General features: G+C 39.0%; 1 protein-coding gene across 4 annotated transcripts in view; it reads right to left on the bottom strand.

Annotated features, from left to right (window-relative positions):
- Window positions 1–26,987, bottom strand: part of LOC140718374 (putative oxidoreductase YteT) — a 241,374-nt gene that overhangs the window by 161,034 nt on the left and 53,353 nt on the right. For all 4 annotated transcript variants that reach the window (XM_073032012.1, XM_073032010.1, XM_073032013.1 and 1 more), the window contains 3 exons: window positions 8,703–8,787; window positions 5,034–5,107; window positions 3,316–3,375 (listed from right to left, as the gene is read on the bottom strand). In XM_073032012.1, the coding sequence (XP_072888113.1) occupies window positions 3,316–3,375; window positions 5,034–5,107; window positions 8,703–8,787 (219 nt within the window). The remainder of the gene's footprint in view (window positions 1–3,315; window positions 3,376–5,033; window positions 5,108–8,702; window positions 8,788–26,987) is intronic.

Here is a 26,987-nt window from a genome sequence, read left to right as displayed (position 1 = left end):
CCAGCCTATTGGCTCAGGGTGTCTGACACTCCGAGGGAGGAGTTGTAAAGTTTGATGGCCACAGGCAGGAATGACTTCCTATGACGCTCAGTGTTGCATCTCGGTGGAATGAGTCTCTGGCTGAACGTACTCCTGTGCCTAACCAGTACATTATGAAGTGGATGGGAGACATTGTCCAAGATGGCATGCAACTTGGACAGCATCCTCTTTTCAGTCACCACCGTCAGAGTCCAGTTCCACCCCCACAACATCACTGGCCTTACAAATGAGTTTGTTGATTCTGTTGGTGTCTGCTACCCTCAACCTGCTGCCCCAGCACACAACAGCAAACATGATAGCACTGGCCTCCACAGACTCATAGAACATCCTCAGCATCATCCTGCAGATGTTAAAGAACCTCAGTCTCCTCAGGAAGTAGAGACGGCTCTGACCCTTCTTGTAGACAAGCCTCAGTGTTCTTTGACCAGTCCAGTTTATTGTCAATTCGTATCCCCAAGTATTTGTAATCCTCCACCATGTCCACACTGTCTACTGTGAGAGTACTTAAATTATTTTCAGTAATCTGAAGTAGTGCCTAATATGGGTGCAATGAAGAAACCAGACACTACAGTAGCTGCCTAATGTCCCTCAAACCCTCAATTTTTAGAATTAACAATTGATTTAGTACCAATCGTTATTGCTGCAGTGTTCCAAATTTCTACGTACTTCATTCTTAAAAGGTCTGACCCTACCCTAATTTTTAGATTCAACCCCTACACTAGGACTCCCCTGCGATAGTTTTATTCTATTCTTCTGATATCTATTTCAGATATAACATGGTATAATGAAAAGAGGTTAGTTATGAAAAATGGTCCTAAAATGAAAGAATTTTATAGAAAATTTGGAAGTGATTTGGGAATATTACATTTGCTCCCCTTATCCAAATCATTGATATATTCTTTGAACTGCTGGAACCTACCACAATCCCTACAGCATTTTGCTAGTTAGTGTCTCAACTCAAATATCCATACTTTCTTCTTTAACCAGCTTACATACTACCCGTAATTCCATGCCCACTTATTTTTAAATAATCTCTTATTTGGCACATTATCCAAAGTCTTCTGAAAGTTCAGATGTATCACCAGCTTTCCATTCTACCCATCTTTGTGTTATTGTCATTAGTTTTTCATTTCTAAAATCACTTATGAGTAGTGTAAATTGTTACAACTAAAATAGACCGCTTCTAAACATCACAAGACACATCATCCAAAGCTGATCATTAGTTTAATTTCCTGCCCTTCAGTCAATTTCCAAGCCCATTTATCTACAATCCTATCAGCCTTAACTATAACTTATCATTACAATATGGAACTTTACCAAATGTCTTTTAAAAAACATCTATAGAAAATTTCCTCCATACTTCCTCCAAAGAATTCAAGCTTTGTCAAGCCTGATCTACTTGTTACATATCTGTACCATATTTCAAAGTATGTTTATGTATGTTTACTTTGTACAACTTGAGATTAGTCTCCTTACAGGCAGCCACGAAACAAAGAAACCTCAAAAGAACCCATTAAAGAAAAGACTGTCAAACACACAATGCAGAGAGAGAGAGAAAAAAACAAATCATGCAAACATTAAAGGTAAGCAAATGGCCACAGAACTGACGTTTTACAAAACACACGAAGCCAGACATAACTGCAGTTGGAGAAGACCATGGCCTCAGTTCATCACAAAGCCAAGTAAAAGTTGTGAGACCACAGATGCAAAGTCAGGCAGCTGGAGCAGGCAACAGCTCCAGTTCAGCATGGAGCTGAGTCAGCTTCTCAGAACAGCAAGCAGAACTGAACAGAACCCACCCTTACCTCCAGCCCCAACACCCTGACCTTTTCAAACTGACCTGGCGCTTAAATCATCCAAACCTCGGGTTGTTCCTCGCTCTCAGACCTCTCTGGGGCCTGAACCCCGCCGCCAAAATTCAGTCCATTCCCGAACCTTCCAATTCAGACCAACATTTAAATCGATTGGAAATCGGGACTCTCCTCACTTGAGGACACCACAACTCTGCCTTGACTCTGCTTCAACCCCACCTCAGCCTTCACTTGCCTCGATCATGCCTTCCCTGCACCTCAATCTCTGCCACTGGCTTTCTCGACAATTTCTCGCCTGTGCCTGCGCTCACTTCTCCATTGTTGGCATCAATCATTACTAATGGAATTTTGTAGTTTTCTTTGTTGCTGCCATCTTAAATCTTAAGCTTTCTCTGATCAATAGAAATTTTCCCAAGTTGTTTCAAACTCTCTCCTTCGCCCTTTGCCAGGTGCAAAATATATTGGCCTTTCATTCATTCGTTCTCAGATGTTGTTTCTTGTCTTTTCTGAAGAGGAGAATTTAAAGGGCAGGTTCTTGAATAGATGGAATTTCAGAAGATTATATTTGAAGATGTGCAATGTTTAGTTGTTAAAATCCCAAGATGGAAACCATCTGGTTTTGAGAATCTGTCACCTTTTACTGCAATTACTTTTTCCAAAATCAGTACTGTATTTAGAACTTTTTTTGAATGCATCCCCGCTCCAGATTCAATAGTACCTTCTTAGAGGCATCCAGATGCTGTCATTGTCCTCTAATGTAAATACTGTACTAGCAAAAACACTCAACATGGCAGCCATTTCCTTGTTTTCAGTTAGAGTGAATATATTTATGGAACGCCTGATCAACCTTTTCTTTCCAAAATAAAGATATACTTTGTATTAATTTTGATGCACTTTCCAAGTTTACATATTCATTTTCCTTACTCTATTTTTATCAGCTTTTGTTGTCTGCAATCACTGGGGTCTGCTCTAGATTTTGTTTGATAATTGTTTTTGGTATCAGTAATCCATGGCTGGCAATTAAATAAATAAATCTGGCTCAGTACTCATTTCTATATCTAAATAGTCTGTCCCCGTGTTGTTTACTTATGACTTTTTACAATATACTTCCAACTGTACAGACAAAGGTGACACTAGTCCCAACTCTATGCAAAACTACTTTCAGTTCTTGCTGGGAGGCAGACATTCTATAATGATTAAAGCTGACACAGTCTGCATCTCACACTCTCACCCACTTGGCTGAGATCAGAAAACACTACATGGAAATTACAGGAGGACTTGTTTATATTCAATTAATTCTTGGAACAGAACCAATGACTGACACAATCACTTCACTTTAAAATTTCCCATATATAGAAATTTGTTTGGGCATGTAAATGATGACACAAACTCTCTTTATTTAACAGAACTGAATGTTGTTGTATCATAAATACAAGCCTATAGTAATAAAATAGTAAAGACCTACAGCCATGGGTTTCTCCAGCAGGATGTGGTAGCCTTTTTCTGCAAATGCCACTGCTGGTTCCTGTTGATTTAAATGATATGAAATTTCAGCAAATGGGCTTCAGTCAACAAACAATAACTTAAGGTACAAACTATTTGTTAAAAATATGGTCACAGCTAATTTCAGACAAGGACTACATAAGAAAATGAAAACAATTTCAATCTTTGTGACCAGCCCTCTGATGCCATTAATGTAGAAACATTTAACCTGGTTAGATTAAAGAGTAACAGAGCCATACAGGTCAAGTCTACAATCCAACTACAATCACTGGCATGGTTTCAAATCAAATGCTACGTTTGGCCTCAATATTCAAAGTTTAAGAGGAGAAAGTCCTCAAATAGTAAAAAGAAGAATATTGAAGGTGCTGGAAGATTGGAATAAAGAAGGAAAATCTTCATCTTCAACCTCCATATCTTGTGGAAAATTCTCTGATATGGCTAGCACCTCCAGCGTGATGTCTCCATCAAACACAGCTTTCCTTCTACTACTGTGTTCCAAGCACAACACTCTAGTTCATTCCTCAATCAGAAATTGAGTACCCTCCCCCCTTTTCACAAAAAGACGATGGAGGCAACATCTGCTATATTTCCTATCCCTGTCCATTGTCCAGTCTGAAACTTCAATTTAATGCTCATTTATTATCAAAGAATAAAAGAAGCCAGAAAGAACCCAATTAAAGAAAAAAAGAAAATTAAAATAAAAGACCAATACTCGATGTGTAAGAAAATTTTTTTAAAAATTATTTCCAAATTAAAAGCAACTTAATCAATTTATTTCAATTTAACATGCTATCTAAATTGTTCACAATGGAGTTTCCTTTATATTGGAAGAAACCTAAATTCAGATATGGTGACCATTCAATCCACAAATGCACTGTAACTTTAAGCTCCCAGTCAAATGTAGCTTTTATTCTTCAGACAACTCTGACCTATTTTTGTAACCTCCTGAACTGTTCAAGCAGCTCACTGCAAATTCAGTAGCATAATTTCAGATTTTGACCATACGACCATAAGACATTAGAGCAGAATTAGGCAATTCGGTCCATCAAGTCTGCTGTGCCATTCTCCTTCTCATCAACGTACACTACATTTTAGACTCAAATACAATTCGGCTACTTCAGATAAACACTTTTTCCATTCCAATTTACAGATTCCCTAGACCAACTATTCATTCTAAAAAAAACCTCAAATTATCACCCATTTTACCTTGAACTATGATCATTCTGGTCATTTAATTGTTGATGCATACCAAACCACAAAATGCCTTTTGCTCTCCTTCCCACTTTGCCCACATCTTAAAGGTTCTTTTTAATATCCAAATCTTTACATTTCTAATGAACAACCTAAACTGATACCTAAACTGGTTTCACTCTTCACAGCTACCAGATAATCTTCTGCATATTTCTCGTTTTTCCTTTCTTTTGATAATTCAAAGGAATTAATCTTTTTCAATCTTTACTATTCTGTAATGACAATATACATTATATGAAAATATTTTTCATGTTCTATTTTAATTACACAAATACACTGTTCTTTCTGCTATTTTTGAATTATTTTCTAAGGAAAGCTCTTCAGTCTAGAAGGTTAACTCCTTTCTTCTCCACAGATGCTACCTGAGCTGCTATGTACTCCCAGCCCTTTTGTTTACTCTAAATAATGGAAATGATACCTCTTGTGTACCTTGTGCTGTCTGTCAGGTGTTGCTATGATCACTGCATCTGCAAACTTCTCCTGTGATGCAGCTCCCCTCCAATCTTCCAGCAAAAAGAAGAGATTGAACAAATATTATTGATGAAAATCAGATCTGATTAATCCTTCCTATTAAAGAATAGACTTACCTGTATTTGTTCACAACATTTTTATCCAAGCCATATTTTATTTTTATCCAAAAACTATTATTTTGGTTAATATTTCAAAGAATACATTTAGAAAGACAATTAATTACTCTCCAATGACGTCCTCAAATAGTCGTTGCTCACATAGAAAGCTTCAGGTTACAACTACTTCCATTCCTGATTCTGTCTTCATCTACAAATAGTAGATCAAGAGTTCCAGCAAAATATTTCCAAAGAAATTGTTCCAGCAAAAGGAACTGGATACTGTTCAGCATCAGATTCTGGCTGTTTTCTTCACAGTATCATGGGGTTCCATAATTATCTTTTCTTCTCCCTCAAAGTCAATTAAGTTGATGCAGGCAGAGTCCTAGATAAAATGGGGTTTCACCTTATTTCATTCTGCCTGTTACTCACTGCCTTATTCAACAATGTGTGGAGAACACTTGACTCGTGAATTATTAACATACTAGTCTCAAGCCTCTTCCTGGAATGCATTTTTGCTGAAGGTGGGTGTTACTTAAAATGATTTGAAAGACTTGTGAAGATTTTGAAATAATTTCTTAAATAGCATCAAACAAGCTAGAAATTGATTTGTTTCATAACAAAAATCACCAATAGGAGGGTGCTCATGACATGTCTCAGTAGCCAGAGCCTATAACCAATGCTGGAGTGGAAAGAAATGCAAGATATGACTGATCATATCAACATCAATCTATCAGCGTATCTTAAAAGTTAGAAATGGAAGAGGCAGCAATGACTGGAAAGCTAGTGGAATGGATGAATAATCTGGAATATTTTTTCTAGGTAAAGTTTGCTCACTGCTAACACAATTTTTCTGATGAAAGTAATGAGGATATCTCCACACAAACATGTGATAAATAGGAATCATATCTTGAAGAGCAGAACAATATCACACAATCGAGGAATGGTTACAGCATAGAGGAAACATTCAGCTCATTGTGTCCTCGCCAGTTCTTTACAAGGGCAGCTCAGTTATTTCAATTAGTAGCACCTTCTCCAAAGCATTGTAAAATATCGCTTTCAATATAGTTATCTACTTCCCTCTGAAGGACACAATGAATCTCCCTCCACCACATCAGCAGAAAGTAAATCTCAGCTACAAAAGCATTGTGTAAGTAACACACAAAAACTGAAAGAACTCAGCATCTATTGAGGGAAACGGAAAGTAGACTGTAAAATAGAGAGAAGATAGCCAGTATAAAAAAAAGTGGATGGAAGAATTGGAGCAAGAGCTAGCAAGAAGAGGGATCTGAGTGAGTAGGAGTGATAGGCAGATAGGGGAGGGGAGAGTGGGACTATCACCAGAAGCTGTGAAGTGATAGGTAGAAGTGACCAAGGTTTGCCTCCAGAGATGCTGTCTGACCTGTGAGTTCCAGATTCTAGCATCTGAAGTATCATGCCCTTACAATGCACCCATGCCATTGGGTTGTAGATATCCAGCCGTAACATGAAATGCTGTTCTTCAGATTTACGTTTGACCTTGCCCTGGCAATAGAAGAGGCCAACAACAGTTCAGTGAGGCAATGGAAAGGTGAGTTGAAATGGTAGGCAACTGGGAGTTCTCAATGGCCAATGCAGACTGAGTACAGGCACGCTGCGAAATGGATAGAAGCACACATCAGTATGTACTGTACCAACTTCAATCACCAAGACTGCAAGAACTGCTTAGGTGCTTGGATGGTGTAGAGACAGTGCTCTCTGTGACAGAAAGATCTGTGTTTTCCCTCTTCTGCAGAACATAGCAAATACTAATTCCTCACCCACGAAGCAGATTCATTGCAAACTTATCAAGAAGAATCTCCCAGAATGCAAAGTAGACGTGGACCCGATTGGAGCAGGACAGTAATGCTTATTTTCTCAGCAGTAAACCCAAAGATTCACCATGATAAAACAGAGAAGTACAGGCAAGAAACAGGCCCCTCAGCCTACAATGTCTGTACTACTGTGATGCCAAACTAAACTTATCCCATTTGCTTGCACTTGGTCTGTATCCACCCCACCCCCCATTCCCTTTGTCTCTATTTCTCAATTTCAGTATCGCAGAGGATTTTGTTCCAGCCTGCACTTCATCAAAATGTCTCTGTTCAAGCTACCACCATTCTTGACAACCAGATGAACAACATAAACTAGTTCAAGAACCTGGACAGCACAATCAGAGAAAAAAACAGCCAGCCCTTCAGCCAAATACATACAAAAGGTTTTAACCAACACAGCATCCATTTCTCCATCAAAATAAAGATATAAATTGCTCAGAAATAGGGACAAATTTTTCAATGAACAGTATGAATAAGCAGCTCGAATTAGTCTACTCCATCATGGTCAATAACCTCAGCATTCAGGACACCTTTAAAGAGCGATGCCTCTAAAAGGAGGCAGGCATCACTAAGGACAACATCACCCATGACATGCCCTCTTCTCATCGCTGACATCAGGGAGGAGACACAGGAGCCCGAAGCCACACACTCAACAATTCAGGAATAGCTTCCTCCCCTCTGCCACCAGACTTCTGAATAGAGTTGAACTCATTAACACTACCTCACTACTTTTTTCCTGTTGCCACACAATAACTAATTTCACAACATATGCCGGTGACATTAAACCTGATTCTGATTCCACTGTGTCTTCCACTTACTAATGAGCATTTGCCGGCAGGTCAGAATGATCAACATTGAAGACATTAAACATACAGACTGACCAGAATTGAAGAAATATTGCTGAAACCACATCTTACGTGGATTGAAAATGTCACAGCAATGTCATGACACCACTCACTTTCAAAACTAATCTTTTCTGGAGAGTTGAGGCAGAACAGAGAGGTCATGCATACAAAGTCAATACAAACAGCACTTCCAGTGGCTAGCAATTGTGAGAAGCTTAAGAGACAAGAAATTGAATTCATGTGAAAGTCACCACAAGAAGCTGAGAATTAATGTTATTACTACAAAGCTGTTACACTTGCAGTGTAAATTACTATGTGTATCATTCTTGGCATGTCAGGGCCCCATGTGTAACCATGTGATACTTGCATGTTGCCATTATCATCAGTGACAGAAGAGCAAGAAGAATTGTTGGAAGGGAATTGACTGGGAAAAAAAAGGGTTTTTTTTCCTCTCCTTTTCCAGATAACAATTTTATTGCTACAACAGTCCTGTGCTTGTTTTGCTATTATTGATAATACTGTGGCCAACAGATAAAGAAACCAGTTGCGCCAACAGGTCTGACTGTTTATCTTAATCACCAAACAATATGGCAAATACTTACACTTGTTTGCAATGGTTTGATGAAATGGAAATCATTATTTCTAATTTGGAATTAACTCAGTTGTGGTGCAAATCGGTTTCTTTCTCCATAAATATCACCTGATCCCTTAATTATATTTAACACGTATAGCTTCATATCAGCTTTCATATATATAATTTTTTTTAGAGATTTATACACTGTATAAACGCCAATAGCTGTATCATCATGAAAGTAGCTTGGTAAAGCAACTCACCATCAAAGACATTATAATCTGCCACAGAGTATTTCATTTGCAAATTCCGTCTGGCAACCTGGCGGCAATCTGCAACTCCCACAACCTAGAGCAAAAGTAAAATAATAATAAATTAATCCAGATAAAAACAGGGAAACGCTGGTGCAGTAAGTATAAGAGATAACAGAACCACAATAGAAATACAGCCCAGGACAAATTTATTCTGCTACAATGGAAAAATCAACTGAACACCAAGAAGAAATGCTATGTAATACTAAGAACTCAAAGAAGGTGAATAAGTAGATAGGCAGAAAAGTGAGGGCATGAATAAACTACATTGACGGCATGTTAAAGAATATGAAATAATTAAAGAGAGTGCGCAGTGAATGACTCTTGGGATGTCAGGACTGTATACAGGCCATCACTGGATTACAGACATCCCACCCTGCAAAAACTCATTAAGGGAGGTAGCACCCCCATCCCCCACAACTCCGCTCCCCCCAGTCGACCTCCAGGGGTGCATGTAATACTCTGTTTATTGATTTTGTCTAATCTGTAAACCAAGTTGGGTATATGCAGAAAATGTGACAATATGTACATATTGACATATGAACAAATGAAACCTGTTAAACTCACCTCAACGTGTCTTTTACATTTTAATCCACCATGGGCAATAGAAAAGTCATTGTTGCGAACAGCGCAGTGTTGCAAACAACACTGTCATTATTTTTGAGGTCGATTATAAAGCCCATCCACAGAGAAAACTGATAGGTCTACTTACACGAAGAGAGACCAATCAGGATGCTCCCTCTTGCTCTCCCCTCTTCCTCTCCCTCTTAAAAAAAATCAATTTCCGGGATATTGTATATAATTTGCGGGCGTCAGGGAACCGCTATCATTATGCGGGACTTCCCGGAACTTCCCTCCTGGAGGGTGGGATGTCTGGGATTATGAATGCCCAACTAATGGATAACCCCCACATGCAAATGAGCTCCTGCTTTATTATTACATTCAGAAATCTGACAGATGTACATATATTCATTTCTGCAAATGAAAGAAATAGCTTCTTCTCTTTAAGCTTTTGTTATTTGTTCTTTCTTGTCACTCGTAACTTTTGATGCCATTCAATACAGTGCAAGTAGAGTGACCATATCAAGTGATTTATAATATATAATAATAATAATTTCTCCAGAGTAAAACACACAAAATGCTGGAGAAACTCAGAAGGTCAAGCGGCATCTATGAAGAGGAATAAAGATTTAATGTGTCAGGCCAAGACCCTTCACCAGGACTCAAGTGATTCATCAAATTATTTTTGTTTGCTTTCCAGCTTATGGCAAAGTCAGCTTTGTAACAGAGGTGACCCATAGTTCAAGGCAACTAAAGAATGTTTAATGTGGTGAGAGGAAGAATAATAACTAAATCCCAACAGGGAAAAATCAACCAAGGCATGCTCACGTACACACATTATGTTCACTTCCTTATGGCTTGCAGGATAAGACTGTTGATCTCAACCAAAGATTGCAGCACCACCTTTTGCAGTCCAACAGTCTGGAGCAGAGGGTGTTGGTGATTATGGCTTCAACCACCAGTTTAATATTTAGAAATCATGTAAGTTGCAAAACACAAGTTCAAGTGATAGAATAAAGAAAGCAGCATGCCAATACACTTGCTAGCTTTGAGTAACTTTAGTAGACTTGGATATCATTATACTTTTTCAATACTGAAACAAGGCCATCTTAGTATTACCGAGCATTAATCTCCCTCGTCACCTTCTATTACCAGATCATTCTTGCACTCCTGATGTATAGCTCTGTACATTGCAAAGCATGTCTTTTCCACTCGAGCCATAATGTCCACACCAGTGAAAGTGGAGGTTTACTTCCAAGTTTGTTCCAACATTGCTCATGTTACTACTCTCCCTTATGTTGACAATATTTTATTGTTTTTGGATTCAGTGGTCATTTCTCTTTTAAAGATGCAAGTTAGTTTCAGCTTCTGATGTTATTCACATTTTTTAATGTGTGCTAAAGGAAGAATATTACTATTTGTGTCTCCAAACCCTTACACGAGTTGAGAACACAAGAATCATTCATCAAAAACACTGAAACATTGGTGGTGTTTTCCCAGACAATGAATGTCACTTTATTCCATTCCAGGCATTCTAGGTATTTCCAGTTTTATTGGGGGGGGGGGGGCATGGGAGTTGAGAAAAGAAAATAATTTGGAGAGGAAATTAGATCCCATCATGTAAAATACTTGCCAAGAAACTATCAAGGGAATTCAGGAAAAAAATCTTCACCAAATTGTTAAGCTCTGTCATTGTAAATCATTAAAACAGATTAGTATAGCTGCTAAGTATAATCCAAATAAGTACTGAAAGGTGAAGGAACTACAAAGTTATGCTGATAGTTAAGTGGGCAAGATTAAGAGGAGATCTAAGTGGAGAATAAATGTGTATTTGTTCTATGAAACACACTGAAAACTTAAAATACATTTACTAAAAACAAATAGGTGTACAGTCAGAGGCTACATTATTAAGTTCCTCCTGTAACTGATAAGGTAGCCAGAGTGTAGGTTCATGGTCTTCTGCTGCTGTAACTCATGCTGCATGTTTGGAGTAGCTCTTCTGTACACCACAGTTATAGTGTATGGTTATTTGAGTTACCATCACCCTCCTGTCAGCTTGAACCAGTCTGACCATTCTTTTCTGACCTTTCTCATTACAAGATGTTTTTGCCCACAGAACTACCGCTCACTGGATGATTTTTGTTTATTGCACCATTCTCTGTAAACTGTTGCGACTGCTGAGCATGAAAATTAATTCCAGGGGTTCAGCAGCTTCTGAGATACTCAAACTACCCTGTCTGGAACCAACAATCATTCTATGGTCAAAGTCACTTAGATCACATTTTGTCCCCATTCTGCCAAGTTTGGTCTGAACAACAAATGAACCTGTTGACGATGTCTGCATGCCTTTATGCACTGAGTGCTGCCACATGAATGGCTGATTAGATATTTGCATTAATAAGGTGTACCTAATAAAATGGCCACTGAGTGTATATTATTTAAGTAGTCTCAGTTTCCAAGTATCTGTCTCAATGAGCACTGATTGGTAAAAGAATGCTTCTGTCCTTTGGATCTTCACCTTCCTTCCAAGTTATAAAAACTGAGAGAAATCAAAGTGAATTGTATTCTCCCAAACATAAGGATTCAGAGGAGGAGTAGACCATCTGGCCTGTCAAGCCTGCTCCGCCATTCAATAAGATCATGATTGATCTGGGCATGGACTCATTTCCACCGACCTGCCTTTTCCCCATAACCCTTAATTCCCCTACTATGCAAAAATCTATCCAACCTTGTCTTAACTATATTTACTGAGGTAGCCTCCACTGCTTCATTGGGCAGAGGAGTCCACAGATTCACCACTCTCTGGGAAAAGCAGTTCCTCCTCTCATTCTGAATCTACTCCCCCTGAATCTTGAAGCTACGTACACTAGTTCTAGTCTCACCTACCAGTGAAAACAACTTTCTTGCCTCAATCTTATCTATCCCTTTCATAATTTTATGTGTTTCCATAAGATCTCCTCTCACTCAAAATGAGTTTTTGGTAGTGTGTGTATATCAGTAAAGAAACAGCAGAGAAGTTAAACACCTATTTTTCATTAGTAGTTATGGTAGAAGATATTAAAAACATCTGTACAGGAAAGTGGATGAGGAATGCTCGATCAGCCATGATGTTACTAAATGACAGAACAAGTTAGCAGGGCTGAATGTCCCACTCTCATTCCACTTCCTATGCTCTTATTATCACATAGTTGCCAGCAAAGCCATTATGAGAGGATCAGCAGATGCAGCTTCATGTTGGAACTGGAGTCAGTATCAACGCATATGGCCAAACATCCTTCATCTGTGGTAGTACATTAATGATTACTTTTACTATGGCCTCAACATTCTTGATACCAAAAGATCTTCCCTCCTTTCCCATTTGCACAAGCCTACATATTAAGGAAGTCACTGTTGTATATAACTTGTTTATATTTAAGAGAATGCTAAGTAATTCAGTACAGACGTTAGATGTGAGAAAGTCTGCAGATGCTGGAAATCCAAAGCAATATACACAAACTTCTATAGATGTGTCATAGAGAGTGTATTGACTGGCTGCATCACAGCCTGATATGGAAACACCAATGCCTTTGAATAGAAAATCCTACAAAAGGTATTGGATTCAGGCCAGCACATCATTGGAAAACTCCTCCTAACCATTGAGCATTATCTACATGAAACACTATTGTAGGAAAGCAGCATCTATCATCGGACATCACCACTACCCAGGCCATGTGCTTTTCTCACTGTTGCCACCAGGTAGAAGGTATAAGAGCTTCAGGACTCACAGCACCAGGTTCAAGAACAGTTATTGCCCCTCCATCATCAGGCTCTTGAAAAAAAATGGGAAAACGACACTCACTTGCCCATCCATTGTGATGTACTCACAACCAATTATCTCAGTTTAAGGACGCATTATCTTGTTATCTCATGTTATCATTATTTATTGCTCTTTATTTATGTTTGTATTTGCTCAGTTTGTTGTCTTCTGCACTCTAGCTGATCTTTCATTGATCATGTTTTAGTTACTATTCAATAGACTTGCTGAGTATGCCCCCAGGAAAATGAACCTCAGAGTTGTATATGGTGACATACCGGTATTTGTACTCTGATGATAAAATTTACTTTGAATTTTGAAATGCTGGAGGAACTCAGCAGTTAGGCAGCGTCCAAGGCCCCTCCCATAGATGCTGCCTGATCTATTGAGTTAATCCAGCATTTTGTGTGTACTTCTACTTGTTTCATATACAAGATACAGGAAGAACAGGATGTATAAAATTATTTTATGTTATAGTATAGGCTTCCTCCTTATACTTCACCCAAAAAATATTTCCTTTACATAAACAATCTAATTAAGATGACAACAGAAATGAGGTTTAAAAATGGATAAACCAGTAAAACAAGCTAGGCAGATCTAACATACAACCATAATAAATGAACCTGGCCAGTGGACTGCATTGAGATATTCTCTGGTAACTTAAAGACAGCATGTTCAAATTTGCACTTCTGAACAAAACACCACAGGAAAGTAAAAGGCAACACGAGTGAATCTGCAGATGCTGGAAATAAATAAAAAACACAAAATGCTGGCAGAACTCAGCAGGCCAGACAGCATCTTGATGAAGGGTTTTGGCCCGAAACATCGTTATTACTTCCTCCCATAAATGCTGTCTGGCCTGCTGAGTTCTGCCAGCATTTTGTGTTTTTTTACAGGAAAGTAAAACATGGCTGCACTCTTTTGTGAGCATTTTCAACATCAAACTCATACTTAAATACGTAGTAAATGAAAACCTTCCTTTCTCTATTTACGTTCTCCTTGGGTTTTACTGAGGCACTGTATTCTTAGAGTGAAATATGATGGGAATCAAGAGTAAGGAAAACAAATATTTTTAAATCATAATTCATGAAATATGTTAGAATTATTTTTTCAAAGAGAGGAAAATAGTTGACTGACATTCTGTACTTTAGACAGCACAGATCTGTATTTCTTTACACCATCATATATAATCATTATTACACTGCTGCTTGGTGGGCTGTGTTGTGGACAGCTTTAACTGCCAAGATAAACTAAACTGGCATAAAATGTTGGACCATCATGATCTACCTGTATACTGGTTTAAGATGGTGCTACTGAAGTTGGGCAACAGCTTACTGGTAGTTCAAAAAGCAAGAAGTATGATGAAAACATAATTTAATAACACTTTTTCTGAAGTAAATCATGGTAAACTATCATTGCAAACAATAAAGTGAGTGAAGGAGAAGCGGACTCGAGGGATGAGCTCTGCTGGCGTGCTGGAAAGTCAGAGCATAATGTGTCAGGGCAGTTTTGGAGTCAGAACAAGTGATTAGGAGAGGAGCTGAGCCAGAGGAGTCTAAATGCTCCTCTGCCTAAGCCAGGGAAATGTTGGATCACTCTAAGCACTAAGCCAATTTGGAGAGATCAAGAAAGGCTTCAGGCTGGGCAGTGAGGTCTGACACTTGGGTGGCTCAGGGGCAGGAATGGTTACTTCGAGTGCCAAGCTTTAGATGTTTCAGAAAGGACAGGGAGGGAGGCAAAAGAGGTGGGGACGTGCCACTGCTGATCAGAGATAGTGTCACAGCTGCAGAAAAGGAGGAAGTCATGGAGGGATTTTCTACTGAGGTGGAAGTTAGGAACAGGAAGGGGTCAATAACTCTACTGGGTGTTTTTATAGACCACACAATAGTAACAGGGACATCGAGGAGCAGATAGCGCGACAGATTCTGGAAAGATGCAATAATAAAAGGGTTGTCATGGTGGGAGAATTTAATTTCCCCAATATTTATTGGTATCTCCCTAGAGCAAGGGGTTTAGATGGGGTGGAGTTTGTTAGGTGTGTTCAGGAAGGTTTCCAGACACAATATGTAGATAAGTCTACTTAGATAAGATGTACTTGATCTGGTATTGAGAAATGAACCTGGTCAGATGTCAGGTCTCAGGTCTCTCAATGGGAGAGCATTTTGGAGATAGTGATCACAATTCTATCTCCTTTACCATAGCATTGAAGAGGGATAGGAACAGACAAGTTAGGAAAGTGTTTAATTGAAGTAAGGGGAAATATGAAGCTATCAGGCAGGAACTTGGAAGCATAAATTGGTGACATATATTTTCAGGGAAATGTACAGTAGAATTGTGGCAAATGTTCAGAGGATATATGCATGGAGTTCTGCATAGATATGTTCCAATGAGACAGGGAAAGGATGGTAGGGTACAGGAACCATGGTTTACAAAGGCTGTTGAAAATCCAGTCAAGAAGAAAAGAAAGCTTACAAAAGGTTCAAAAAAACTAGGTAATGATAGAGATCCAGAAAATTATAAGGCTAGCAGGAAGAAGCTTAAGAATGACATTATGAGAGCCAGAAGGGGCCATGAGAAGGCCTTGGTGAGCAGGATTAAAGAAAACCACAAGGCATTCTACAAGTATGTGAAGAGCAAGAGGATACAATGTAAGAGAATAGGACCAATCAACTGTGACAGTGGAAAAGTGTGTATGGAACTGGAGGAGATGGCAGAGGTACTTAATGAATACTTTGCTTCAGTATTCACTATGGAAAGGGACATTGGCAATTGTAGGGATGATCTACAGCGGACTGAAAAGCTTGAGCATATAAATATTAAGAAAGAGGATGTGCTGGAGCTTTTGGAAAGCATCAAGATGGATGTCTCTGGGACCGGATGAGATATACCCCAGGCTAATGTGGGAGGGGAGGGAGGAGACTGGCAATGATTTTTGCATCATTAATGGGGACAGGAGAGGTTCTGGTGGAATGCAGGGTTGCAGATGTTGTTCCCTTATTCAAGAAAGGGAGTAGAGATAGCCAGGAAATTATAGACCAGTGAATCTTACTTCAGTGGTTGGTAAATTGATGGAGAAGATCCTGAGAGGCAGGATTTATGAACATTTGGAGAGGCATAATTTGTCAAAGGCCGGTCATGCCTTACAAGTCTGATTGAATTTTTTGAGGATGTGACTAAACACATTGATGAAGTTACAGCTGTAGTATCATCCTGCATACTTTGCAGACTTTGAACTTGTGTGTTTAATGTACTTTTCATTGAATAAATTAAGTTTGTTACTAAGTGATTACTCAGAAAAGTGAGGTGTATGAGATGTCCAGGGAGGGGTAGCCCCTCCAGTGAAGAGGCTTGTTGTGTCCAATCCAGGGTAGCTCACTCGCCTTTGGTCCCTGCCAGACACTCAGCCTCTCCTATGGCTTCAGATAGTTGTTTGCATGTGACAGCAGCCACACTCTGTTACACCTCTTCAACAGGCAAGCTAAACCAGGTGAAGGTAGCCAGCAGTCTCATACTCCGGTGCGAGAGGGACATGCCTGTCCTAGCATGTGAAGTCAGCTCCGGCAAACTGGATGAATGAGATTTACAGTGAGATCCAGTGGCCAGGAAGGCGATACTGCAATGCTCCGTGGAGAGCGAAGGGCACAACAAGGCATAGAATACATCGTGATCACGCACAGCAACTAAGGAAGACTCCAGTTTGTGACACTTGTTTGTGCCAGTGGGCCCAGACTTCTAAAGTCAAGAGTGCCAGTACAACAACTTTTTGACTTTAAAAACTCTCCCACACAGGTTTTCTGTCATCGTCAGCCATGACTGACAACCACTACTCAGAAGAGCTTGCCATATAGAACTAAGAAAAAAGAGGTGAATTGAATTAACCCTTACAGCCCAATACCACTGTGACGTGAATTATGATTTCTGTTAGCAGCGACATTGCAGTGTTATAAATTAATCTCACTATCCCCAACAAAGAACCATGGCTCATTTTCCTTTTCCTAAATCTTGGATTGTAGAAAATGCAAGGTTTTAGGATACCCTCCATAATAGGTCTGTAAATTTGATTGTGTGGTAATTTTTTTTTCCAATATATACACCACAGCATTGAATTACATAAAATAATTGCGAGTTTGTAACAGGCCTTGTATAAAATGATAGATTCAATAATACTTTTATTTGTACATTAAACACACAAGTTCAAAGTCTGCAAAGTATGCAGGATGATGTTAAGATATGCATGGGTACACTAATAACAGTGGTTATGTTCCTAGCAGTATCCAGAGGCAGGATCTATTAACCTGATTATCAGAGTTTTGAATCACATCTTAGCAATCCTGGAATTAAGTGACTGTTAGGCCCATTGGTAAGCTGCAACATACCCCAAACAACATAAAACACCATCTTTCCTTTGAGAGTTTTTCTTTAAATATAGACACCGGTGCAAATGAGTATCTTAAAGGAGAGGAGGAATTCCAACTTTAAGGCCCAGGTGACCAGGAGCATGTCCTCCAAATGCACAGCAATGAAAGTTACTACTGACCTTTAATTTTAATAAAAATCTAAAAAATGTATTGTTACTTTCTCACCAATATTCTCTGTTTATTTCTTTAAAATATTGCCATCAATGAGGCATCTCCAGCTGGCATACTCCTAGAAAGAAAGGATATTCTTGCACAGGCCTAGTATTAAGCTTTAGCTTTTCCTCATCCATAACGTGTCCAGTGTGGATCGATGGACAAAAATCAGTAACTAAAATCTAGATTACTTTTCACCCAAATATCTTTATTTTTTAAATTGCTCAACTGGCTTAATAACTACTTCAAATGTTGATAAAGGTTGAACTTTATCATTGACTAGTCTATATGTGTTCAGTGGCCATAAAGTGCTTCAGGACATCCTGCAGTTTGAAATTCACAAGAGAAATACCATTAATTGTATTGTTAAGGCCAGAATTTACTATATTAGATTTGTTTACAATATCTATACCTGATCTAAACAAGACCAATTCAGTTCTATGAACATGATCAGATTTTGTTTTCAGTATCATCAGATGAAACTATAGGAACAGAATGTTTTTGTGCATCTCAACGGGTGTTTTAATCTGGTACCACACTAAGGGAAGCAGGACAGTGATGTGCAAAAATACAAGTTTTGTGTATGGCAACCCTCCCCTCCAACACAAGTCATCCCAGCAGCAACAATACTGAACAGTTGGCCCAAGTTCCCAAAAGTCTTTCCACTCGTAGGCATGCCAGGTTAATCATACATCATTGTGGTGCAGAAAAACAGTTGAAGGAAGTCTCGGGGAGCGGTGTTGGCATTGAATATAAAAAACATCCTATGAGGTTGTACATGACAGACTGAGGCCTTGGGATCAAAAGTCATGAACATGGACAAATAAAGGCTTGGTCTTGTTAAAATTTGTTTCAGTGCAAGAAGCCTTCATTGCCTGCAGGCCATATATAAGCAAATAACTTTTTTCAAAATAGCATTAATAGCATTTAATGCACAATGTTATAACATAATTGTGCATATGTAAGAGAGACAGGACATACGCCAAATTATACTCAAGATTAAAGTTTCCTTTCCAGTTATAGACAATTAGCAAAGTCTACATCTCCCCTATTGATCTTAGAATCTTGCAGAACAAAAGGGAGGAGTGGAGGGCCAATCATTCCATCGTGCCTATGCTGGATCCTTAAAAGAGAAAACTTTTCAATATGTTTCTAAAGGCTTTGAGATTAAATAGCCACAATCTCACTGACTTTAACCACTTAAACTGTCCTAACACTACTTCAACAGAACCTAAAAGAAGCACAATGAGCAAAAACTGTATCTTTTGGGTGGGAACATTTATTGCCTCCAAGGCTAAACAACTGCTTTCAAACATTTATGAAGCCACTTTTCTGTTTTGCTAGATTCAAATGCTGATAAAACAGTAATATTGCCATTTATTGCTCCTGGAGACTCAACTTCTATTTTTTCAAACATCTATACTCTTTTAGCATGCACAGTCATCACTGTAATTATTTAATCAATACTCCCCTTCACCCCATCCTAGACTTATCTTTTAACGCCTTTCACCCTTTACGTCAGTGCTTGCTAAAACCCACTGCATCTCCTTTTGTTTATGGTTCTACAGGATAATCTAGCAATCCAAAATTTAAGTTGTTGCTTTTTCCACAAGTTGTTTTTAAAAGCTATGTCGTTTGAACCAATCATAAACCCTACACGCCCACCCCTTAAAAGATACTTTGATCATTGTGCTTCCAGCCAACAAATGTTTTCAGCTGGTTGAATTTTCCCAAATCCATTGTGTTTAAATAGTTACAACGCAGGCCACTTTATTACAAATTGAGCTAAAAGCTGTAAACACAAGAGATTCTGCAGATGCTGAAAATTCAGAGTAACACACAGAAAACACACAGGAACTCAGCAGGTCAGGCAGGATCTATGGAAAGAAATAAACAGTCGACATTTTGGGCTGAGACTGTTCATCAGGACAAGTCCTGATGAACAGTCTTGCCCCAAAACCTGTTTCTTTCCATAGATTCTGCCTGACTTGCTGAGTTTACTTATTTATTGAGATTATCAGGGCAGCCAGTTATCTGGGACAATTCTTAAAGTACAAAAAATAATCAAGAAAGAGCCATAATTCCTTCAGTTATTTTGGACACTATGCAGCTTAATGGGGCTGAAGACTGTTGCAAAGAATTTCTAACTGGCAATAGATGTGTACGCTTTTATGGCCATTAGCCACAACATTGTGCTTTTGAGGAAACAGTTTTTAAAATGGTGTCAAGTTGCAATTTATGTTCATAAATCAGTGATTTTTGTCACTGATAGTTGGCGAGGAATAAGCAATAGGACAATTCAGAACTGTTTTGCTCACTGAGGCTTCAAGCATTCAGGCTTGGAGATGCCAAGAACAACTTGAATTGAAAAGGAAACAATTTCACTACTTCAACAAGTTAGAAACGACGTAAACATTGAAGCTATCAATGATCATCTTGAATGTTAAAATGAAAATGAGTATTTGAAGGATGCAACCATTATCAAGACCATATGAAGGCAGTCCATAATCTGCACGGTGTGTCTACACTGATATTGTTCACGTACAGTCAATAGACCATGAAGCAGATAAATTCCTCCATCAATAAGTATTAGGAACCAATACAGTTTTATAGTACTGCAGTAGCACTGGTAGCGTCCTAATTTGTTTTGTATTTCATATAAGTACATAATTTGTTAGCCAGTTTGTCTTTTTTTTTTATATAGCTTTTTAACTATTTCCGTGAAACTTGGGCTAATTGGGGCAGCCGTTTAATTGGGTCAAAATGTACTGGTCCCGATGTGTCCCAATTAACTAGAATCCACTGTAATTGTTTTCTTCATAAATTTATTTCCCAGATTTTGAATCACCCAGAGATTGGTAGACATGTTACTAGTCCGAAAACAGTGTTATTCCATTACAGTGCAATTTAGTCTCCATATAGCTGCAGAATTGAGTGCCTTTCCCAAAGATTTATCACCCTTGTCTGCCTAGTATGGGAACTGTACTTCCCTCAACTGCAGGACTCTGCAGATTGAGGGAAGTTCCCGTACCAGGCATTCAAGGCAGAGAGAGGTGCAGACTGCCCAGCGCATCTGTAGATGTAAACTTCCCACTATTCAGGATATTTACAAAGACAGGTGTGGAAAAAGGCCCGAAGGATTATTGGGAGCCCAAGTCACCCCGATCACAAACTGTTCCAGCTGCTACCACTCGGGAAATTGTACTGCAGCACAAAAGCCAGGATCAACAGGCTCAGGGACAGCTTCTTCCACCTGGCCATCAGCCTGATCAACTCATGCTGACACTACTGTATTTCTATGTTATATTGAATATCCTGTTATACATACTATTATAAATTACTATAAATTGCACATTTAGGCAGAGATGTAACGTAAAGATTTTTACTCCTCATGTATATGAAGGATGTAAGTAATAAAGTCAATTCAATTCATGCGATTAAATCAACAGTATAAACTAATGTTCACTTGGTAGTATGTCAGAGATCCATGGTAAAGAACAAGCAACCAGCTTAGACACAACTAAACAAATCTATATCTGACTTGGGCCTTTGACCAAAGCACCGTGAAAGCATATGCATATGTACTTACCTAGAAAATACATATTTTATATTTCTCCTCTGCAGCATTTCACAATAATATTTTGCAAATGAAGTAAGGCACTACAAAGTAAACTAATATATCTGGAGCATACTGTTGCAAATTGATTTACTCAGAATATATATTATAATGACTCCATCCATACGCGACTTTAAAGTATATTATTTCAAAATCTGCTCCTGTGCATCAGATAATCATTGTTTTCCATAAGCAGTATATTAGGTAAACTAATTCATTTAAATTGCAAGCAAGATTTGATGCTTCTGAAAAGTGCAACATTTGAACAGCATCAGCACTGCCAGATTATCAGGGACCGCATTCTCACGCCCTTACATTAAACGTCAGTTCATTTCTGGAAATCATTTACTTTTCGTGTATTTTTCAATTAGTGATATCAGGATTGTCACAAATGATATGTGTTGTTTCTGGCACAAGAACAAGTTGAGAGTTTAAAATATTCTGAACGAGTTCATTATAGCTCACAGCGGTAAAAATAAAACTCCTACAACTAAAGATGTTTAAATGAATGCATAAGATTCTGTTCATTAATTTCAAATACCATAAATGTACAGCAGCACAAATTACTAAAAGGACAACAAAAATCTCTATTGCTTTAGGAATACAACAAATGGAAGCAGCTTTTATTTATTTTTGTGTTCTGGTTATGGCCATTATAATACACACAATCACTCCAAACTAGGAAGCTATTGTGCATGCGTTGCCTCTATTTGTTGATTACCTACATTACAAGATAATACTGTTGAAAATCTTTTTTTGAATTTCACTTAAACTTTCCCCAGGAATCATTCAAAGGCTAAATTTTGTAGCTGTACATATATACTTGCTTACTTGATTGTGACAATATGTGGTTATTGTCCCGAGTTGAAAATGGGTTGTTGGGAGAGCAATATTTCACAGTTAGCATTTATGTACAGTAACTGGGCACAGAGCTTGTTTTTTTTTGACAGCCAAGGTAAAACACTGGAAATAGGCCTGAATGGGAAGTAGAATGTTTATTTTTGTGCGTGAGGGTATGAGAAACGGAGGACTGCTGTTGGCAAGAAGCTGAAAGTAGTTGATTGGAGATTTGTTTTTCAACATGCACGTGAATTACCGGTAGATACTGTTAACTTTTGAAAACCTCCCTCTTCAAAAGGAAGTTGAAAAACAGGCCCTTTAAATGCATGAGAAAATTTCATTCTTATTTCTTCCTCCTACTTCAGATACAAACAGAAATAATGAAATAACAGTATTTCAACAAGGGTTAGTTCCATTGTCCAACTACACAACCTCATAAAATAAACAATTCAAGTTGGTCAACTAAAGCAATCATTAAACAGGAGCAAGTGTCTGGGGAGAGAGACAGTGAACATGTCCTTGCTTTGGTGTTTGGAAAGCACAGTCCAGATAAGTACATCTCATGGCAAATACTGCTTCTGCAGATACACCAAACAGAATTTTCCAACGAGAAATTTCTCATCAGGTTTGTGGAGTTTAAATATTACTTGCGGAAGTCAGGAAATTAATGGCTTTCAGCATTAGCTGCTGCAATAATCACCGGGCGAAGTCACCTGTAACAGGATGATTCCCCTAACTGGTTGCTCTAACAGGAATAACTCCTAACCAAAATCCTCCTCCAATGCCCCAGTAAGAAAAAGTAAATGTAGAAAATAATCAAGGAAAAAGTCATCTTTGATATTTAACATCATGCTGTGTACAAAGGAAAACCAATAGGTTATATACCTCCTTTCATTACCAAAGATAACTCCTAACATGAAGGCTCAGCAACAGAATATGAAAAATTACACTAAATAACCAAGGAAAACATTTTCAAATCATTGATCCTTTGAAGCAATTTCCCCATGCAACTGAAGGGAGCTGGTTTCGATTCACCAATGTCTTTTTGTCAATGTTAATCGAAGCTTTAGAAAGAGAAACAGAATTAACCTTTCAGATCAAAGCCCCTTCAACAAAAGCTGGAAAGAGATAAAACAAATTGCAAAAAGGATGGGGGTGAGATGGATATATCAAAGGGAACGTCTTCAATTGGAATGATGCCAGGGTTTTCATGCTGACAAACCTTTGGTGATGCCAGTCAACAGAAGTGAGTCCCTCTTACTTTTCAGTATTAAAACGAGGTAAAGGGATAAAATCTGTATGGTGCATTGGATGCTTACAAGACATCCCTGACTGACTGATTTCCTTTCAGTAATCCACCAGTTTTCATGGTCATGCTTTCCTAGAGCCAATACATAAATTAACAGATTAATTAAATGTAGTTACATAACTTCTGCAAGGGAATTTCAATTTACAAACTCTAATGAAGTTGGTAAAAGGATGCTAATTAAACAATTTGTGGCACATCAGCAAGTAGTTTGTTTAAGGATCAAAGATCAACTTCATTTGCCTTATGCATTTCCATGTATTAAATGCTCACTGCTGGATATTTCAGTTGTTAAATGAGGCCCAAGTCACAGATAGGAACAAAATCCTACAGTAGTGTAGAAATGGAGGAAATGGTTAGGGTGATCACAGATAAAATGGGTAGGGGATTAGCCCCATCATTAAGCAAAAGGATTAAAGCAAAGGTTTGTAGGGGTGGTTCTGATCAAGAAAGTGCAGTAAGTATGTGCTTTTGGAGGAGGGAGGCTTTAACAAGGGTTGCAAGCAGAGAGTCCGAAGGAAAGCCTGGCAAGTAGAGGTAGTCAGCGTGAACTGGGTTCTTGGCACATGACTAGGAGCCAATCAAGCAAGTCACCTTTAAGAGGCAATGAAATTGACATTAAGGGGATGGTAAAAGTCTGGCTGAACACGAGTTGCATGTGGACAGTGTACACATTTCAGAAGAGGCATCCAGACATAGAGGCAAGTTAGACAGCAATGTTCATGTCTAGGCTCCTCCATACATTAGATGTTCTGAGGAATTGTAAGGAGAGCTGTAGGCTTTGTGATACACAGGCAGGCCTCTGATGTTCAATAACAGCTTATTTTCTGTTTAAACTTAATAATTTTAAGATCCAATGTTCAAGTTTATTAGTCATGTGTACATCAAAACATACAGTATAATATGTTATTTGTGTTAACAACCAACACAAGCGAGGATGTGGTGGGGCAACCTGCAAGATTTGAAACATATTCTGGCACCAACATTGCATGCCCATGAAGCTCAGAACAGCACAGAGCACAGCAAGCAACAAACAAAAACAAGCCCCATTCCTCCCTTCCACCCATACACATACACATTCCTTTAATGCCAGGACAGGCTTACAGCTCTAGCCTCAAGTGGACACAGACTCAGACCTGCAGACACTGGACTTCGATATCCCCAGCGGGCTCACAAAGACTCACAGACTCGGCTTCAGTCAACAGGCCTTGACTTCCAGACTTCCAATTTACCTTCAGGCCTCGATCCTCGGCATCAATCCCAGGACAAGCCTATCACAAAACATCAGGCCTCAATCTGGAATCACCAATGGCGGGAACTTAAAACACTAGGCCTCAAATTCCAGTCTCACCAATTCATGAACCTAAGGAGTCATCAGAACTTGTTCCTATTGCCTGCACAGAACTTGGTGACCTGGTGGGGGTGGGGACTTCATCCACTCCCTACAGGCACAACATCCAAGCTCTTCCCATGTCGCTAGTCTTCGAATGTGGATTGGAGACTTGGACTCTGGCCTGATCTCAAATTCCTCCACATCCCTGTTCCTAAAACCCTGACCTGACCCTCAAGTCCCTTCTCTGTCCCCACAACCGCCCTTATGTACCTAAAAAAGCAATTAAAAATTAAATAATTACAAAACAACTAAATCTGAGCAGGGATTCAACAGAGGTCACAGCTCAGAGCTGTCTTGATGTTTATGCACAAATGTCATGCTGTAAGATCCATTTTCATGGGAAGTTCAATAATGTTCCATACAGTTTCTTCAACACTTGAACTACCATCTATCCAACAGATAATTCATTAATTCAGCCAAAAATTTGTACATGTTGTTCAGCAACAGGTTTTAGTGATCTGCAGGTCTTCCTGTTTTACCTTCCTTAATACTGGCAGATTAACACCTCAAATTTTGCTCATGTGAACACAATTTGGAATTAAACTAGGATGCACACTTACTTAAAGAGAAAGAACAGAAAACAAATTATTCCCCTAATCGAGAAAATAGTAAGTAGAATGTGTCAGCTTTGTTTTTATGTCCTTGTTTTCAAAAGCGTCACCAACAATCTCTAAGCTTTTTATGTGTTAAAAAAAATCAAAAGATTTTAAAGGGTGAGATTTTTGTTCAGTGCTATTAAAGAATTTTTTGACAAGTGGGATTTGAAATATTAAACACACCCATGAGCTAATTTCTTTTCACTTTTTGAAGTAGCAGGATTTGTTAGTGCAGAGACAATTATACTGTGGGGTAAACACATTCAGATATAATTTCCAATTGCAGGACTCATCTCAAAGAACTTCTGTTAAATGCCTTGGAGAAAACATTTCTTATATCACTATTAATACTCATTTGAAATCACGGAGACATCTCTCCTTTACACAGGGCTTTTCTTCACATTCACTAATGTTTCAATTATGATTATTCTTCAATACTTCATAACATTTGCCATTCTTAACATGCAAGTCCTCAGTATGACCACCTGACACAAATGGGCCTGATAGTTTTTAAAAGAGCATCTTTCTTCCCGAAATCTATTAACCTGAGATTTTGAGACTACTCAATGGATTAACAGAGGTCTCACTAATGCTAAAATATCAGTCTGATGGTACAGTGGTACAAGTCGCAAGGCGGTGGGATTGGATGGCATCCCAGGGCGAGTACTTAGGTTGTGCGCAGCACAACTAGCAGGTGTGTTTACAGACATTTTCAATTTCTCCCTCTCCCAGAGTAGAATGCCCTCCTGCTTCAAATTATCCACCATTGTCCCTGTACCAAAAAAGACCAAGGTAACATGCCTGAATGACTGGTGTCCTGTCGCACTCACCTCAATAATAAGCAAATGCTTTGAGAGGCTGGTCAAGGGATTACATCTGCAGCTTGCTACCACCCAAACTGGACTCCCTACAATTCGTTTACCAACACAACTGATCGACAGATGATGCAATAGCCACTGCTCTACATACCATCCTTACACATCTGGAGAAGGATGCTTATGTGAGAATGCTGTTCTTGGACTACAGTTCAGCATTCAACACCATAGTTCCATCCAGGCTCAACAAGAAGCTCAGAGACCTTGGCCTTGTGCAGCTGGATCCTGGACTTCCTGTCAGATCGCCAGCAGGTTGTAAGAGTGGGCTCCCTCACCTCTCAAAAGAGGAGCCCCACAGGGCTGTGTACTGAGTCCCCTCCTTTACTCCCTGTATACCCATGACTGTGTCACCACCCACAACTCCAATCTACTAATTAAATTTGCCGAAGATACTACACTGATTGGCTTTATCTCAAACAATAACGAGGTGGCCTACAGGGAAGAGGTCATCTCTCTGACACAGTGGCGTCAAGAAAACCACCTCTCACTCAATGTCACAAAAACAAAGGAGCTGGTTGTGGATTACAGGAGGAATGGAGACAGGCTAACCCTGATTGACATCAATAGATCTGGGGTTGAGAGGGTAAACAGCTTTAAGTTCCTCGGCATCCACATCACCGAGGTCCCCATGTGGTCTGTACACACTGGCTGTGTGGTGAAAAAGGCACAACATTGCCTCTTTCACC

The sequence above is a fragment of the Hemitrygon akajei genome, chromosome 29, assembly GCF_048418815.1.
Source record: "Hemitrygon akajei chromosome 29, sHemAka1.3, whole genome shotgun sequence".
NCBI lineage: Eukaryota > Metazoa > Chordata > Chondrichthyes > Myliobatiformes > Dasyatidae > Hemitrygon > Hemitrygon akajei.
The sequence above is the reverse complement of the archived record's forward strand: the minus strand, read 5'-3'. Positions and strand labels throughout refer to the sequence as shown.